Genomic DNA, 16,569 nt, shown 5'->3' on the forward strand with positions numbered 1-16,569 from the left:
TTTGTATGAAAAATCTAAACCACTCAAGTTAGACGTTTGAAATTTGGCATGCAGGTACCATAGGTACCGTAGAGGTGCACTAAGAAAGGAATTCCCAAAATTCTCACGGGAACGGGAATTAGCGGGAAAATCCTTTTGTATGAAAAATCTAAACCACTCAAGTTAGACGTTTGAAATGCAGATACCTTAGGTACTGTAGAGGTGCACTAAGAAAGGAATCCCCGAAATTCCCACGAGAACGGGAATTAGCGGGAAAATCCTTTTGTATGAAAAATCTAAACCACTCAAGTTAGACGTTTGAAATTTGTCATGCAGGTACCTTAGGTACCGTGGAGGTGCACTAAGAAAGGAATTCCCGAAATTCCCACGGGAACGGGAATTAACGGGAAAATCCTTATGTATGAAAAATCTAAACCACTCAAGTTAGACGTTTGACTTTAGTAAACGTAAAGCTTAGTTGCAACAGGATATTACAAAATTCCCACGGGAACGGTAGTTAGCGGGAAAAAACATTTGTATGAAAAAATCAAATCTAAATAAAAGGAGAAACTGACTGACTCAGTGACTGACATATCAACGCATAGCCTGAACGGCTAAATGTAGCATTTGAAATTTGGAAGGGACATAGCTTAGGTACCGTAGAGGTGCACTAAGAAAGGAATTCCCGGAATTTCCACGGGAACGGAAATTAGCGGGAAAATCCTTTTGTATGAAAAATCTAAACCGCTTAGACGCTTGAAATTTGGCATGCAGGTACCTTAGTTAACTTAAAGCTTAGTTGCAACAGGATATTGCAAAATTCCCACGGAAACGGGAGTTAGCGGGAAAAAAACATTTGTATGAAAAAAACGAAACCGCGTAAGATAGATGTTTTCAATTCAATTCAATTAAATTATTTATTGCATTCCATGTAGTACAATGGGGTGTTACATAGGCATAGGAACTAAAACATGGACCCTGTAGGGCACAGCAACGTTGAAGGGAAGAGAGGAAGTGTGTATTAAAATTAAAACTCAATGAACAATCAATTAAAAAAAAATCAATTCAATCAATTGATTCAATCTAGCATGCATGCATACCTTAGTAAATATAAAGTTTATTTTTGGCTGTATTTTGAAAAATGGGAGTTATTGGGAAAAAATTGTATGAAAAAATCTAAACTGCATAAGTTAGATGCTTGAAATTTGATATGCACTCCCACACACACACAAAGATCTCTCTCTTATATAACACGCCACGCGGACGAAGTCGCGGGCAAAAGCTAGTATAATATAAAATTGTACTCAAAAACATTCAAATTATAAAGACTAATTCTTCTACTTTTCCTTCTGTCGTGTGAGTTTCTGCACTGTAATATCGTGAAATGTAAATAAATAAATAAAATAATAATGACCGACACCAACTTCGGTGTTAAAAGCGAGAGAGAGAATAGAAGAAGATCATGACTCATTTCAATAATACTTAATCCATTCCAGATATTTGATTCTCCGTAACTGACTGTCTGTTTCCCAAACAAAAATGTGGCTATGTTTAATTAATACTTATCAATAAGTATTCTTAAAAGTTGCAAACTTTTTGTATATATAAAGTCTAGCCCATTTTGAAAAGCCGATATTTATTACTTTTCCAATGTAGCCATACAAATGAAAGCTAAACTCCTATCGGAAATCATTTACGCAAATTAGACGCGAGAGTGCAGGGGATGTGTCGTAATTTGTATTTGCTGCAATTCTTTATAATAATAACTTCCTTGTGCGATCGCAAACAATACCGGCTTGTGGGGGTAGCAAACAATTTGCGGTAAAAATCTGGTACTTACTGATCTGAGGTGACTGCGGCTAGTCTATGTTTAGTAAATAATTATTCCTGTACTATGACAGAAATTCCATATATTATTACTTCCATAATAGAAATCCTGTTTGATTGATGCGAAATAAAGTAGAAATGTTATGTATTAGAATGAAACGACCGTTTGAATAGTAGGCTAGTTTATTACTGCGTACAGCTGATCGGTACGGCGGCGAGGCGGCGCATGCATATATACCATTCCTCCCGCATTAATTTGTAAACCTGTCGACAACAGTTTAGATACATTACACTAATGCAAATTAAAAGTATTTCTTATAGTCTATAACATTTCTTGGCCTTAAAAAACGTTTGGGTGTCCCGACACTGTCAGTAATTGGTTGTACGTCACGTGAAGCAACGACAGGCGTAGCCTCCCGCAAACTTCCTGGATTATTTGATAATACCTCATTGCAGTCATCCTCTACTGTATCTTCTACCGCATCCTCAAAAACCTCTCTCGCGTTTCTTTGGTCCTCAGACACTTGACCCTCATTTTCGGCAATGATAGGTTGTGACACCTCTGAGGTCGTAGTGGTTGACATTGACGGTGTTGACATAGGCGGCTGGCTCAAAGAAGTGCTTGGTCTTGTTTTGTTCAAGCTATTATCCACCATTTCAGCCTTTCTAATTATTTGGTCTATATGCCTTACTTTGATAACATTATGATCAATGAAATATATTTCATACATTCGATTGCCTATTTTTTTTACAATCTTACCCTTAGACCAGTTACCCTTTCTTGCCACAAACCATTTTGCCCATACAACGTCACCAACATCAAAGCACCTATCACTCGTCCCTTGCTCCCCCTGCTGCACACCTGTTTTATTTATTTTAATCGGTAAAATTAAATCTAATCGGGATCTCAAATCCCTCCCAAACATTAATTTAGCCGGTGTACAGCCAGTGGTGCAATGGACGTTATTCCTATAATCAAACAGGAAACCCAGTAAAAGTTCGTCTCGTTTCTGTTGTGAAATAGTATTACAATTATCACCCGACATAATGCATTTGATCATTTTCTTACACGTTTTTACTGAATTTTCTGCTTGGCCGTTGCTCGATGGGTGATAGATTGGCGAGTTTAAATATTGTATACCATTATTGGAACAAAATTCATGGAATTCGGAGGAACAAATTTTAATGTCATTATCTGAGACAATTTGAATTGGTATACCAAAACTTGAGAATACTTTTTTTAGTTGTGTAATTAAAGCTTGCGTACTCGTGCCTCGATCCATATACAGACATTCTAACCATTTGCTATAAGCATCGATAATGATTAGGTATACGCTCGACCCAATAGATAGGTAATCAATATGCAGTCGGTACCATGCGCGCGGCGGGCGCGGCCAGGGCGCGGGGGAAGCGCGAGGCGGCGCGGCCCGCAAGGCTGCGCAGGCGCCGCACGATGCCACCCAGCGCTCGATGTCGCCGTCGATGCCCGGCCACCACATACGTCCGCGTGCCGCGCTTTTGGTCTTAACGATGCCAAAATGTGCCGAGTGCAACTCCTCTAACATACGCTCCCTGAAAATTTCCGGGATTACCACCCTATGCCCTCTAAACAAACAACCCTCATGAAATTCTAAATCTAATTTACAATGATAGTAAGATTTTATTGAAGCGCAACTTATTTTGCGCGGCCAACCGTGACTCATATATTTAATCACCGTACATAACACCTTATCGCTAGCGGTAGCCTGTTTTATGTCGTCATAGGAAACTGGTTTAATATTTGCGTCAAGGAAAAGAAAAGAATGACCACTATCTCGTTCGCTCTCGTTGTCCATTGACGGCAGCGGCGCTCTGGAAAAATAATCTGCAATCACGTTGTTTTTACTGGTTATATATTGAACCGTATAATTATACGCAGAAAGAATAATTGCGTATCTTTGTAAACGTAAAGCGGCAGTTACAGAAATTCCGTTCTTTTTCCCGAAAATAGTCAACAATGGCCTATGATCTGTTTTTAGTATAAAAGGTGTTTGCACTCCAAATAAATATTGATGAAAGCGTTTAACGCCAAATATAACGGCCGTGGCTTCTTTATGGATCTGGCTATAATTTCGTTCGCTCGCCGTCAACGACCTGGACGCGAATGCCAGCGGACGCAAGATACCGTCAGGTGCCTGCTGCGAGAGTACTGCGCCGAGGCCGGCCGGCCCCGCATCCACTTCCAGCACCAGCTGCGCGCCCGGCGTGAAATGAGTCAGCACGCGCTCCGATGACAACTCGCGCTTCACGGCCGCCACCGCGCTCCGCTGGCGCTCACCCCACTCCCAATTAACGTCGGCGCGAAGTAAGTCATACAACGGACTCATTATAACCGACGCGTTTGGAATGAAATTCCTGTAGTAATTAACTACACCGACAAATCTTTTTATCTCCGTTACGTTTGTTGGCTCCGGCGCGTCGATAATAGCCCTTACCTTGTCGGGACAAGTATGTAGCCCTGCTTCGTCGATTACGTAACCGAGATAAGTTACACTTTTCTTGAAAAATTCGCATTTTTCCTTTCGTAACCGTAATCCGGCCCCACTCAACCTGCGTAAAACTTCACGTAACCGAGACATATGGGTAACATCATCAGGTCCTGTAATGCAAATATCGTCTAACCAACAACTAACACCCTCGAGTCCCGCTAAAATAGTTTCCATTGATCTTTGAAAGATTGCTGGCGCGTTAGCTAGACCGTATACTAAACGAGTATACTTGAACAGTCCCTTCATTGTGTTTATAGTTGTCAGATCTTGTGATGAGTCATCCAATACAAACTGATTGTACGCATTCTTTAAGTCAATTTTAGTAAAATATTTTCCGCCCCCAAGTTTTGCAAAAACTTCTTCGATCCTCGGTAGGGGGTATTTATCTATAACTAAATCTTTATTTAGTGTAATTGAGTAATCTCCAGCGATTCTTACCTTCCCATTTTCTTTGAGAACTGGAACTATCGGTGTTGCATAATCAGAGTGATTAACTGGGACCAATATACCTAATCCTACCAGTCTATCCAATTCCGCTGTCACTTTATCTTTTAAAGCAAAAGGTACATTACGTGGCTTGTAAAACTTTGGATAAGCATCCTCTTTTAACTGTAATTTAATTTTAAAACTATTAAATGTGCCAAGTTCGTCAGACCACAATTCAGAATATTGTTCCAATAATGTATCTATAGTATCATGTACATCACTTATGCTATTTATTTTAGTTGTTAAGACCAAATTAAACGCGGACATAAAATCGCGGCCAAGAAGTGGTGGGCCTCCATTTTTAACGACGAAGATTTTTAACCTCTTACTTTGCTTGTTAAATGTGGCCTCAATATTAAAATACCCTTCCGGAGAGATTTTATGTCCGTTGTACAAACACATCCTAATGTTACAATACTGTAACTTATAGTCTGAAAATAATTCCCTATACATCTGCTCTGAAATTACTGACGTACCCGACCCCGAGTCTAACTCCATCGTAATATCACGTTTTCCCAGTACAAGATTAAGTTCTAAAGGTTTATTCGTAACGTACCTTAAATTGAAATTTTGACATTCCTGGCAACACAAAACCTCATTCTCACTTTCACTTTGTTCATCACACGTTATGTTATTAACGCGTGAATTTTTGTTTCCGCAAACCTTTTTTAAGTGGCCCTTTACACCACAATTTTGACATTTATAGTTTTTGTATCGGCAATTCTTGGACGAGTGGTTCTTCAAACCGCATACGGCACATCGTGAGCCCTCCCCAGTAGCGGTGCGCTGGTCGCGAAGTGGCGCGTGTGTTCCGCCGCCCGCCTGGCCTGCGCTCAGGCCGCGCCCACCACCAGTTCCCATCGACGCTCGATAGATGGGCTCCTCTTTGTAATCCAACTTAGGTAGTACCATCGTCTTCGCCTCCCTCGCGCTGGCGGCCTGCTCTGCCATCTCTAATGCCTGCCCAATCTTGAGAATGGAAGGACCTTGCTCAAAGAGCTTGTCACGTTCGGGACCTGGCCCCAAGCCGAGGATGAATCGATCGGTCAAAACCGTATCCAGAGCAGATCCAAATTCGCAGTAGCTTGCTAGACCACGAAGTCGTGCCGCCCAGTCTCCTAGATTTTCGCCTGGATGCCTAGATGCTCCATAGAATTTCGCCCTATCCGCGTACGTACACTTCTTGGGCTTGAAGTGATTGTCGAGTAATAAGACTAGCTTTTTATAAGTATATTCATCCACAGAATCTGGGTAGGCAAGGTTACGCACCAACCTATACGAGTCATCGGACAAGTGTGTTATCAAGATCGCGCACTTATTTTCTTCATTCACGTTATTCACTTTTAAATACTGCGTTAAACGGCCTTTAAACAACGCCCATTCACATGTTTTATAATCGAAAATAGGCAATAATCCGACATAAGCCATCTTTTACTTTAATAATGTGGGTATTCGTTTAACACCTCGTCGTCAATTGTTATGTATTAGAATGAAACGACCGTTTGAATAGTAGGCTAGTTTATTACTGCGTACAGCTGATCGGTACGGCGGCGAGGCGGCGCATGCATATATACCAAGAAACCATATCGAGTCTATCTAATTCATGGCGATTGCGTTTTAGAAAAAAGCGCCATTTGTGCTTCCGTGGTTTAAGTGGTTAGAGCGTTAGGCTCACGATCTGGAGGTCCGATTTCGATTCCCGATGGGGACATTGTCGAAATCACTTTGTGAGACTGTCCTTTGTTTGGTAAGGTCTTTTCAGGCTTGAATCACCCAATTGTCCGAAAAAGTAAGATGATTCCGTACTTCGGAGGGCACGTTAAGCCGTTGGTCCCGGCTATTAGCCGTAAAAATTACAGCGACTTAATGAATTTAATTTGATTCGTATTGACTAGTAACTTTTTTTTATGGTTTATTTTTTGATTTTACTTACAAAAGGAAAATTTAGTACTACTGAATCTCGACGACGTGAATCATCAAGAACGAAGCCTGTTATTTTAAATGCTAACCATATTAGACCTTTAAAACTCCAAATAGAAAAACGATTCCAGCACTAAATTCTCGCAGCTTAATAATGGGCTCGCTCGAGTTTTGCACGCATCAAAAGCGATATGCTCACATCGACGGGGATTTTTACTTTTTATTTTCACCGCGGAGGGTTGACTGGATGGCTGATCTTTGTTTTATGAGAACGATTAAGAAAAGCATATTTGAAGTGTGTACTTTGGTTTATTTGCGCCGAAGGGAAGGTACGCTTCATTGATCTGTAATCGTTTTTCGCATTTTATTGCGCTGCGCTTTCGTACGGCGCTGTGGGCTCATGAGTGTCTCTGGAAATTAGCTTACGTTTTGGAAAGAAGTAGGGTCTATGGGTATGTTCCTCCGTACCATAGTAGTCATTCTAACTAGTTATATTTTTCAATAACTTGAGAACTTTCTACTAGGAATCATCGTTGTAAAGCTACAAGATTAGTCGAATCAATTACCGAGTTAAAAATAAAGTCATTACTGATTCATAATGTATTTTCTCCTTGTACATCGCTATGAATTTTATGTATGTAACATACAAAAAATATTTTATAGCATATTAATTTCAAATATGCACACATAGGCACACATTCTTTTACATATATTATATCCTTACGTATATCCGTTTACGTATATTATAAAAATAACAATGATAAAATTAAAAAAACTTCAAGAATTTAAATTGGAATCTCGTCCGCGACATAACTCGTTCGCGTTGGGACCTCGATATTTTCTCACTTAATTCCGCGGCGTTAACCGTTGTATTGTGGCTGGTGTTGCCAGTGATTAGAATGCTAAGTAAGAGGGTTGCCATAATTGTGTGGCGACCGCAGCAGCAAACAGCGGGATCTCAAGACGGTGAAAGGCACGCAGAGGTCTTCTTAGAGGTTTAAGTATTAAATGGTTGTGTTATTTATAGTCCCGCGTGGAGGTTTTAGATTCGAGCGGTGGAATATGATTTTGGGATTCTATTGGAAGTCACTGAAATGACAAAAGATTCCAATGGATAAGATGGGGACATGGGGGTTCGACGGCGAGGAGTTGCTATACATCTCTGTTGTTATATAATATTTAGGTTTTTCTATAACAGTTTAAATTCGCTGAATCAGCGATTTGTGTTGACTCATTGAGTAGTTTGTAATTCTATACGCTTCTGCAAGTCAAAGAAATAAACGTCCCTGTGTAAAGCAATCTCAATAAATGCTCCGTTTTAATGGCCAAAAAATTAATTGCAAGTGGCGTGGTCGTGATTTAGACGACCGAAATGTGGTCGTTATGCGAATTGAACGAAAGGGTGGCTTTGCGCTTCCCCGATATAATTAAACTTACTACGTTTTTATGGCTACAACGTGTCAGAATATTCAACATTAAAATATCAAAGATGTGAAAGCAAATGTTTGCACAAAAGCATTAGGGATTGAAATATAAAACAATTCATAATTAAACGCGGGGAGCAGCCGTTTTGTTTTGCCGGTGGAGTATAACGCAAAATAAAGGCGTATTAATTATTCAGCGCCACACTCGTCGCAATCAGAATAAGTGCTGATGTTTCTGTCACCCGCTGCGGCGGCGGCGGCGGCGGCGGTGGCGTACAGCCGCGCATGATTAGAATTCTTAAGCCGCGCCGAAGGCTCTTGATTAGAGGAAATTAAAATCATTATACTCCGGCGCGCACCGCACCCAGCGCCGCAAATCCACAATGCCGCCATTCCACCCGACTGACGGAAAAATAAGCGGGAAACGCACATAAAGAAAGGCCGACGGAAACGGAAGCGGCACCATCTTGGAGCCGCCGGGCGGGGAAACAATGGATTCGTTAATTAACATTTTCTTACGCCTCGCGGCTGTCGAACGAACGGTTTATCGGACAAAATATTTATGACGCAGACGCGATGGAAATTCCACCATGAAATTGCACAAGTGAAATTCTGTTGGGTCGTTAAGATTATGAAAATTGCTTGAATGCGCGGGCGCTCCTTTGTTGCTTTTGTAACTTTTCGAAACTATGGAACAATTGTTGTGACCTAATTTTACATTAAAGCTTCTCAGTGGTGTCATATATTCAAAATTTTAAAAGAATACAGTGTTTCTTGCAATAACTGCGCCATATATTCATATCGGGTCATGTCGAATAACCCTCGAATGTTGGTACAACATGTTTGCGAGTACTGGTAATAGAGACAAAGAGGCGACCGGCCAGAGCCTGGCCCGTGAAAAATGGCGGCCATCGATAAAACACGTATCGGTCCATTGGGCTGTGCCACTTGGGCCATATCGATGATCGATCATCAATTTTATAGGTGACAAATGTCCGTTGGTTTGATGAATGGAAAGGGTTGAGCATTTGACGTATGTGTGTTTTTGTTACTCGCTTTATTTAGGCTTATCATGATAAATGATGTTTAATTACCTGCACTAGAGCTGTGACATGTTGGATTATTTACATACATACATAATGCCTACTTCATGCGTATTTCCCGTCGGGGTAGGCAGAGACTACTGGGTTCGACTTACTACGACGACTACCTAATTTGGTACAAAATCAGAATGACATTGTAATCATAGTTATTTATATTTGGCATTGACCTATAAAATTTATGATATACTATGGAAAAAAATATGAAAACTGTATATTTTGTTATCCGAAGTAAGTATTAAGATAAGATTCTTTATTTTCCATAAATGCAGTGTGACAGATGTTACAAAAAATATAGTTTACCGTGCATTTAAATTACATAAATCATGCAAAACTTATAAAGTCAAATTAATAAAAATAAATTAATGAATAACTATTACACATTAATTTATTATTAATAAATTAAAAGATAAGATAAGATTCTTTACATTAATTTATTACATTATTTATTGTAAAGTGTGTGTTTATTAGTCATTATTCAATGTATTTTTTTATTTTATTGGTAGTACACTAGATGTCTCTACTATAGAATTTCTGGACACAGCACTCGATGAACTTTTCAAAAACGTCTCATCGAAATTGTAATTTTTCTCCTGTAAAAAATTGCTCAATTTCCGAAAAAAAAAAAGGTCAGGGAAATGTCTGGCGATTACGGTGAGTAACAGAGAGTATATTTAGAACAGTCACGCTAGGTATCTATTGTCTCACAATTTTAATACTTTACACGTCAGGGTATATTCTCCGGAATATTTTTATTTAGGTCAAGTTAAATTTGTTGAAGGCGTTTACTCCACCGACAAAAGAGCAGCTCTTAAATAAAGAGAGAGAATTAAATTTAGTGCTTTATGTTGTTACGAGGCATGTCATAGAAAAAGCAGAAACTGGAACCATAAAGAAAATCGATTCTCCACAAATATCGATAAGTTCGCATCACTAAGGTTGTCAGCTATTGGTCATTCATCGAGCTTGTATTGACCTCTAGACCGAGTGGAGTCATTTGTTAGCCCAGTGCACTGTAACGGCATGCGTTTATCGAAATAGTGGAGTGGTTACACAGTAACTGATTTAGTGGATAAAGGGAATAGTCTGATTGTGTGGATTTATGGAGGATTTCCATGCTTTGACGTGACTACATTCGTACTAACGAATAGATGTCGATTTCTATTTGGCGAATGTGCTTGGTACATGATCGTTTAAGCTGCTGCAATAAAGTCTACCCATAGCGAACAAAGACGAAGAATGAATACTTATTTATACACTTCTCATCAAAAAACGAAACAAGTAGGTACGTTTCGTAAGGATTAACAGAAAATAAAAAAAAATAATAATATTATAAATACATACGAGTATTGTGGGTATCATCATAAGGTTTTTAATTCTTAAATATTTATGTTCCATATTCAAATTTAAAAATTAAGAGTTGTATAACTCGTGTTTTGTTGAACAAAAATTCAGAAGTTTCGATTATTGTGTACCTGAACCGTTAGGTACGTTATTTATAAATAGGCTTTGGTTAGATTAATACCGTTGACCTATTTCTAAATCAGATATTTTTGGGAATCTAGTAATAATTATTTAACTCTCATTGTTATTTACTAAGTGCCCTTTATATTTAATAGCCGATGAAAAAACAAAAAGTTAGTGTTAGCAACTTAGTTTTAGCAGTGCATAAACAAACAAATATCTAGGTCTGATAAAAACACCAAGACATTAAAAAGTTTTACAGCCCTAATCGTGGCGATAAACAGTATCCGGGTATATCAGCGCACGAGTGGATTTAGACCACGGAATACAAGAAAGAGGAGTAAGGCATTTTGTATGAGAATCGCTGTCGCCGGTTCAATCCGACTCTCTTTTACTATTACTCCTGTAAATATAACTACGACAACTCTACTGCTTCTTCAATTTCATATCCACTTTGTATTGCACCGGCAATGTATATTTTATGTGATGCAAAGAAATTTGATTATTACGTTTCTTAAGATACTGCATACAGAAGCATTTTTTTGATAAATAGACAAACATACTAAGGTTTTTAACTTTCCTGCAATAAGGAGAGATCTGATTGCGTGATAGTCGATATTTGACTTAATGCCCTGCAGGTTGTAATACACAAGACGACCTTTTAATATACTTTTCACGGAGGTCCGTACGTCGTAAAATTTGGAAGAGTGGAGTGCAAAGTTGAAGTATAAACTATTTCCTCATACTTTTTGGCGCGTGTGAAGCTCCCTTGGCCCTTCCAACCTCTTTCTTCTGTTCCGTGATTTAGACAGTCGTTACACGGCAGTAAAGCGTCCTGGTCGGGATTACGTCATTAGGACGCGCTGTAAAACCTGATCGATGCCCGTCCTGATGTTTATTGCCGTTGTTATGAACGGGATGAGCGTGCTTGGATTTGAGGGTTGAACATTACGGTGCCTTTCGAAAACAATGTTGCGGTGTCAGTTGTGGATGTTAGTATGGTTTCAGTTATTTGGAAAGGCGGGCTTGGCGGGGTTGGGTTATGGTGTTGGGAGATCTCTTTTGGAGATAAGCTAACCTAGGTTTTGTACCTATTTTTTTGTGATTATTATTTATGTGTACAATAAAGAATTTATAAGGGCGATAGAGTAAAAAATATTCTGGTTACAGTTTCTGCTTATCCCAGGGAGAAATATGCGTGAGTTTACGTATGTATGTATGTGACAGAGTATTTTTGTATCTCTATATTGTTTGATCACGATCACAAGCCCGATCTCCCTATCCATCCATAGGGAAGGCCCGTGCCCCTGCAGTGGGGACGTTAATGGGCTGGTGATGATGATGATGATGATGATATTGTTTGAAGAGTGCACTGTTCTATTTAGTTACTACCTGAGCTGCTGATTTTTTAGGACAAATAGAGAATATTATTTGACGTTTAGATTAGAGGAGACCAATAATATGCGTGATACTTTAGTTATTTTATTTTAAAACAGTATTAAAACGTAAGTTCTAAAGAGTAGCTAGGGTTGGCATTGTAGTATTTTTCAAAATAATTGTAAATTTGTCTTTTTTTAACCAACTGCACTAAATTATGTACGTGGAAGAAAAAGAAAACAAAAAGAAAATCAGTTTTTTTAATATATTAAATGACTGATGAAGTCAGCTTTAGAGACAGTTGCAGTCGCAATTGTCTCAATTATTAATTGTAATTTTTGACAGGCACCTGTCAATTTGCGACGCAACCCTTCCGTAATCCTCCCCAAGACGCGGCCGCTCCTTAGCCCCCCGAATAAATTAGCTCCCGGCCACATCGGGATATAAAATTTTGAATATGAATGGAAAATTTTGCATTTGTAATAAACCGCATTTCCCTGTAACGCTGCAGATGCGTACTCGAGTTGGAGCACTGGATAAAAACGGAATCCCGTGTCGCCTCGCTCCTCAGGTGGCCTGCCATAAATATTTATTAATTATTTTTTCAATAATCTCTCCTCTTGTATCCTCCGAGGACGGAGGGATATCTCCTCCGTTAATTGCTTTTTGTTTCATTTGAATAAGTATTGTTTTTGACTGCTCAAGCGTGACGGGGAGTTTTATAAAATCTCGCCGATGAATAATTATGTTCAAGGAAGTTAACTGAATTTTTATCATTATTGATTTTGTTTTATTCAACAGTGCTCTATGTAAATAGGTAACTAGTCCAAAACATATAGCGTCTTACCACGATACGTGTTCTATTTTCAAAGCGTAATTAAAATAACAATAATATATATTTTAAAATTTATTATCTCATTTTAAAATAAACACGAGAATTTTATGATTTACTTTATTAAAAGCTCGGAGTGCTCAAAATAATTAAATCACTAAATTATAAGGTTAAGCCCGCAACATTGTTATTGCATTACAACCTCAAGGAGAATTAAATAAGAATCTATCCCCGATGTCGACGTCGTCTAATTGATTTTATAATTCGAAGGAATATTGTAAGAAAAATACTTTAAATTCAAACCACACTGCACCTACAGGGAGCAGAGGATGGTACTGGAGTGATCAATTTATACTGATAGCTAAGAAAATTCGTCCCTATTCGCCTTGTGTGACATGAACATAAAGTCGATTTTATAATACTTTTAAAACAAGACGTCAAATAAAATGTAGCATCCAGACGATTTGCTTTTGTTTTTGTTGATTTGTATAATTTATCGGAAATGTTGAGTACGTTGATATTCCTGTCTGATTCCAAAGAAATTCCACTCGGGATAACTTACAAAGAAGATTATTTCTTTGCGGAGAAGCTATACAATAAATGCGTCGTGTAATACAAACATAAAATAAATATTTATGTGTTTCTGTGCCATGAAAAATCTGCTACAAAAAGGTCGGGTTATCGTGGGAAAACTAGAAGCCCTGCGGCGTTTCGAGGGTTGATGTTGAGCAGAAAAAATACAAATGACTACCTATCAATAATAGCAGGGGATGTATACCGTATGATTTTACTACCGCCGATATCGTTGAGCGATTGAACCAATTTGTCCACGTAACGGTCACCCTCGATAGGAATTAATTTTTCATTCGATCAAGATACTCAGACGAATGCTTTGATAATAAAGCCAATTTTTTTGTTAATACCATACTTGGAGGAACATCGAGTTTTCGATTCCGGAATAAAGTAGTAAATTGAAGCAACAACGTGTCATTTTAGAGGCAATTTGTATGTCGTTTGATTCCAATTTATCTTAATTCCTTGTTAGATGTTTATTTATTTAAAAAAGAGGCTATTTCCTTTCAATGACTTAGGGGAAATGATCAACTGTTTTTACATTTGGCTTGTGGAATTTATTCGAAAAGTAGTACCGATGTTGAAATACATACTGAAATAATAAAAAAAAAATAATGCACCGTGTTTTTTAAACCTTTGCTAGGAAATTAGGTTATCTTATTATTTTACGTGATTTATTGCAGATTTGCCACATTTGTCTTTAATTACTTGGCCGGAAATTAGGTTATCTATGCTTTCAATGATGGACACATTATAATTTAACGAGAATATTGGTGTTTCGTATCATCATGTTTTTGTAGAGTTGTGATTCGCTTACCTATATACGTTATAAGTAAATCTTTTGTAGAGACAGAATGTGTTTTCATTTTCAAGCGGTTTCAAGGCCTAAGATAGGTGACTATCTTCCCAGATTTTCCGATGAATTTTTGTCTAGTCATCACGTTTATATCATATTATTTTTTAACTATTAAAAAGCAATAAATTACATCGTGGATTGTTGTGTAATATTAGACTAATCTATGTCAACTTTAATCACAGACGGTGACGGGTACCCTAATTTGTCTCTTGGGTATTGTAATCCTCAAATTGATAATCGATGAGAGAACACAATGGGCCGCCAACGAGTCTTCAGCTTTATCAATCTTAGCTCCGATATTCAATGTCAGATACAAAAGATGTTCTTGTAAACAGTCGGGAATTTTACATTCAGCGCCTGGAAGTGCTTGAAGCTAGTTTGAAGAAAAAAGTTACTTTAATTTTTAAGAAAACAGCCTTTATATTAGGGTAGGTTTGTGTACCTACTGTAATGGTTAACGTTCTTTGTTTTTTTTTGCCACGCAGCGATTTCGGTAAACAGTTACAATAAACCAATTGGTATACACGTTTCGTTCGATTTTTGCCCCTTTTTGAATTTTTTCTTCCCTTGATACTACTACGGTGCTTGGTAGTTACTACGGAAAGAAAATTCTACCCGATTTCGTTCTTAATTTAACACACTACCAATAAGTTTCAATAACACTCTAGCCTTCGGAAACAAAAACAAGTTGATTAAATAGCCCACCAACAAAATTCCTTTCAACAGCGAAGGCCAAACGGATTACTGATGCAATCAACCGGTCTTCATATGGGGGCATGTCGGACATTTGTACGGGTCGATTGGGCCGATAAACATCGCAGTAACAAATTAACCCGCCCCGGACTGATACCGCGGCTCCCTGATACCCTGTACCCTGGTACCTATCGCGACATCTCTGCCATAACGACATTGAGTAAGCCGCGTAAAAGATGATAGTGGGAAGCGAGGAGTAGCGGCAGCGATTTTGAAACACACGTGTGTCATCACATCGTCCGTTTATTTCATACAGAGCAACGGTGAAGACCTTTGGTTTGGTGAAGAGCACTGATGACCTTTATTACTATTTTCATTAAGTCGAATATTGCTAAACAATCAAAAGCTGCTCATGCGGTCATGAATTAGCGGATTCCCTGGAAAAATAACTTTATAATCATTTTGAAGAAGAAGATAAGAGAGTAACGTCTTACCCAAACTGGGAAGAGTATTTTTTGTGATATGTCCCCATCGGGATTCGATGTTGTCTCCGGATACTGAACCCAACAAAAATAGCAGACCGTCGCCCATATAATACAGTAAGTACATCACATTGGAAAGTAAAATTATCCATTAGACGAGTTTTGGTCACAACATCTTTAAATATTCTTACCCTATTATCTGCCCTCTCTTAGAGTGGTATTAATAAACTAATCTCAGCTTCGAGACTGTCCTCAAGATCATGTCAATGTGACAGTTCTCATATAAAAACAAGAAATGGAGCACAATCTTGAGGGCAGTCTCAGCTGAGATTAGTTTATTAATACCACTCTTAGTTTTTAAGTTTATCTCTTTCCCGGTGTGGAAGAGATTTCTACTAGAAATAATCTGAGCTGTTTGTTTGTCTTATGTTAGTCTAATTGTTTTGATCATAGGTGCATCGACAAACATTGTTCGTTCAGTCGAAAGAATGCCAGAGCCAACAAGAGTATTTTCCTGTTTGGTCTGCGCTAACCCATAGTCGCTGCCGCGATCGCCCCGCTACTCGCCCACGTTCAATTCACGCCCTTAAACCAATGCCTCGTAAGGGTCGAGATAGTATAATGGGAAAAACTATAAGGACAGCTTTTGTTAACATATTAGTCCTGATATGCAAATAAAAGGTAGATATCATTTAAGTGCATAGTCATAAAAGCGAGTTTAGTCGATAGGAAGTTGAATGGCAAGGTTACGAAGTTTGGGAGAATTAACTGGAGTTAGTGAGTTCCACGAACAGCTCCAAAATTTGTCAAAATTTTGCATTAGCGAGTGTTAACAACCGAACATTTTGTGTAGTATCTTTGTTTACTTAGATCAAAAGTGCCTTTTTGATTCGGTTTGGTTTAATGGAATGAATTCTTCTTTTATAGTGAGAGTTGTGAGGTGGATTACCAACCCCATCAACCCTGGTGTCAGGGTTACTATTGTGCCGCCAACGGCCCCTGATATGGCTCATGTAACGACTACCAAC

General features: G+C 38.5%; 2 protein-coding genes across 4 annotated transcripts in view; one reads left to right on the forward strand and one right to left on the reverse strand.

Annotated features, from left to right (window-relative positions):
• The window catches only part of LOC126367488 (uncharacterized), a 476,961-nt gene that overhangs the window by 58,147 nt on the left and 402,245 nt on the right, over positions 1 to 16,569 (forward strand). The window lies entirely within an intron of this gene.
• Positions 1,972 to 6,389, reverse strand: LOC126367454 (uncharacterized protein K02A2.6-like). Of its 3 annotated transcripts, none has more exons than XM_050010965.1 (2): positions 5,377 to 6,389; positions 1,972 to 2,070 (listed from the first exon to the last, which is right to left on the reverse strand). In XM_050010965.1, the coding sequence occupies exons 1-2, from the start codon at positions 6,246 to 6,248 to the stop codon at positions 2,058 to 2,060; spliced, it is 885 nt and encodes a 294-aa protein (XP_049866922.1). In that variant the 5' UTR covers positions 6,249 to 6,389; the 3' UTR covers positions 1,972 to 2,057. The 3 variants fall into 3 exon arrangements, with proteins under 3 accessions (XP_049866922.1, XP_049866919.1, XP_049866920.1); XM_050010962.1 differs by having other exon boundaries at positions 3,181 to 6,389; XM_050010963.1 differs by lacking the exon at positions 1,972 to 2,070 and adding an exon at positions 3,242 to 3,378 and having other exon boundaries at positions 4,773 to 6,389.

The sequence above is a fragment of the Pectinophora gossypiella genome, chromosome 6 (genome assembly GCF_024362695.1).
Source record: "Pectinophora gossypiella chromosome 6, ilPecGoss1.1, whole genome shotgun sequence".
NCBI lineage: Eukaryota > Metazoa > Arthropoda > Insecta > Lepidoptera > Gelechiidae > Pectinophora > Pectinophora gossypiella.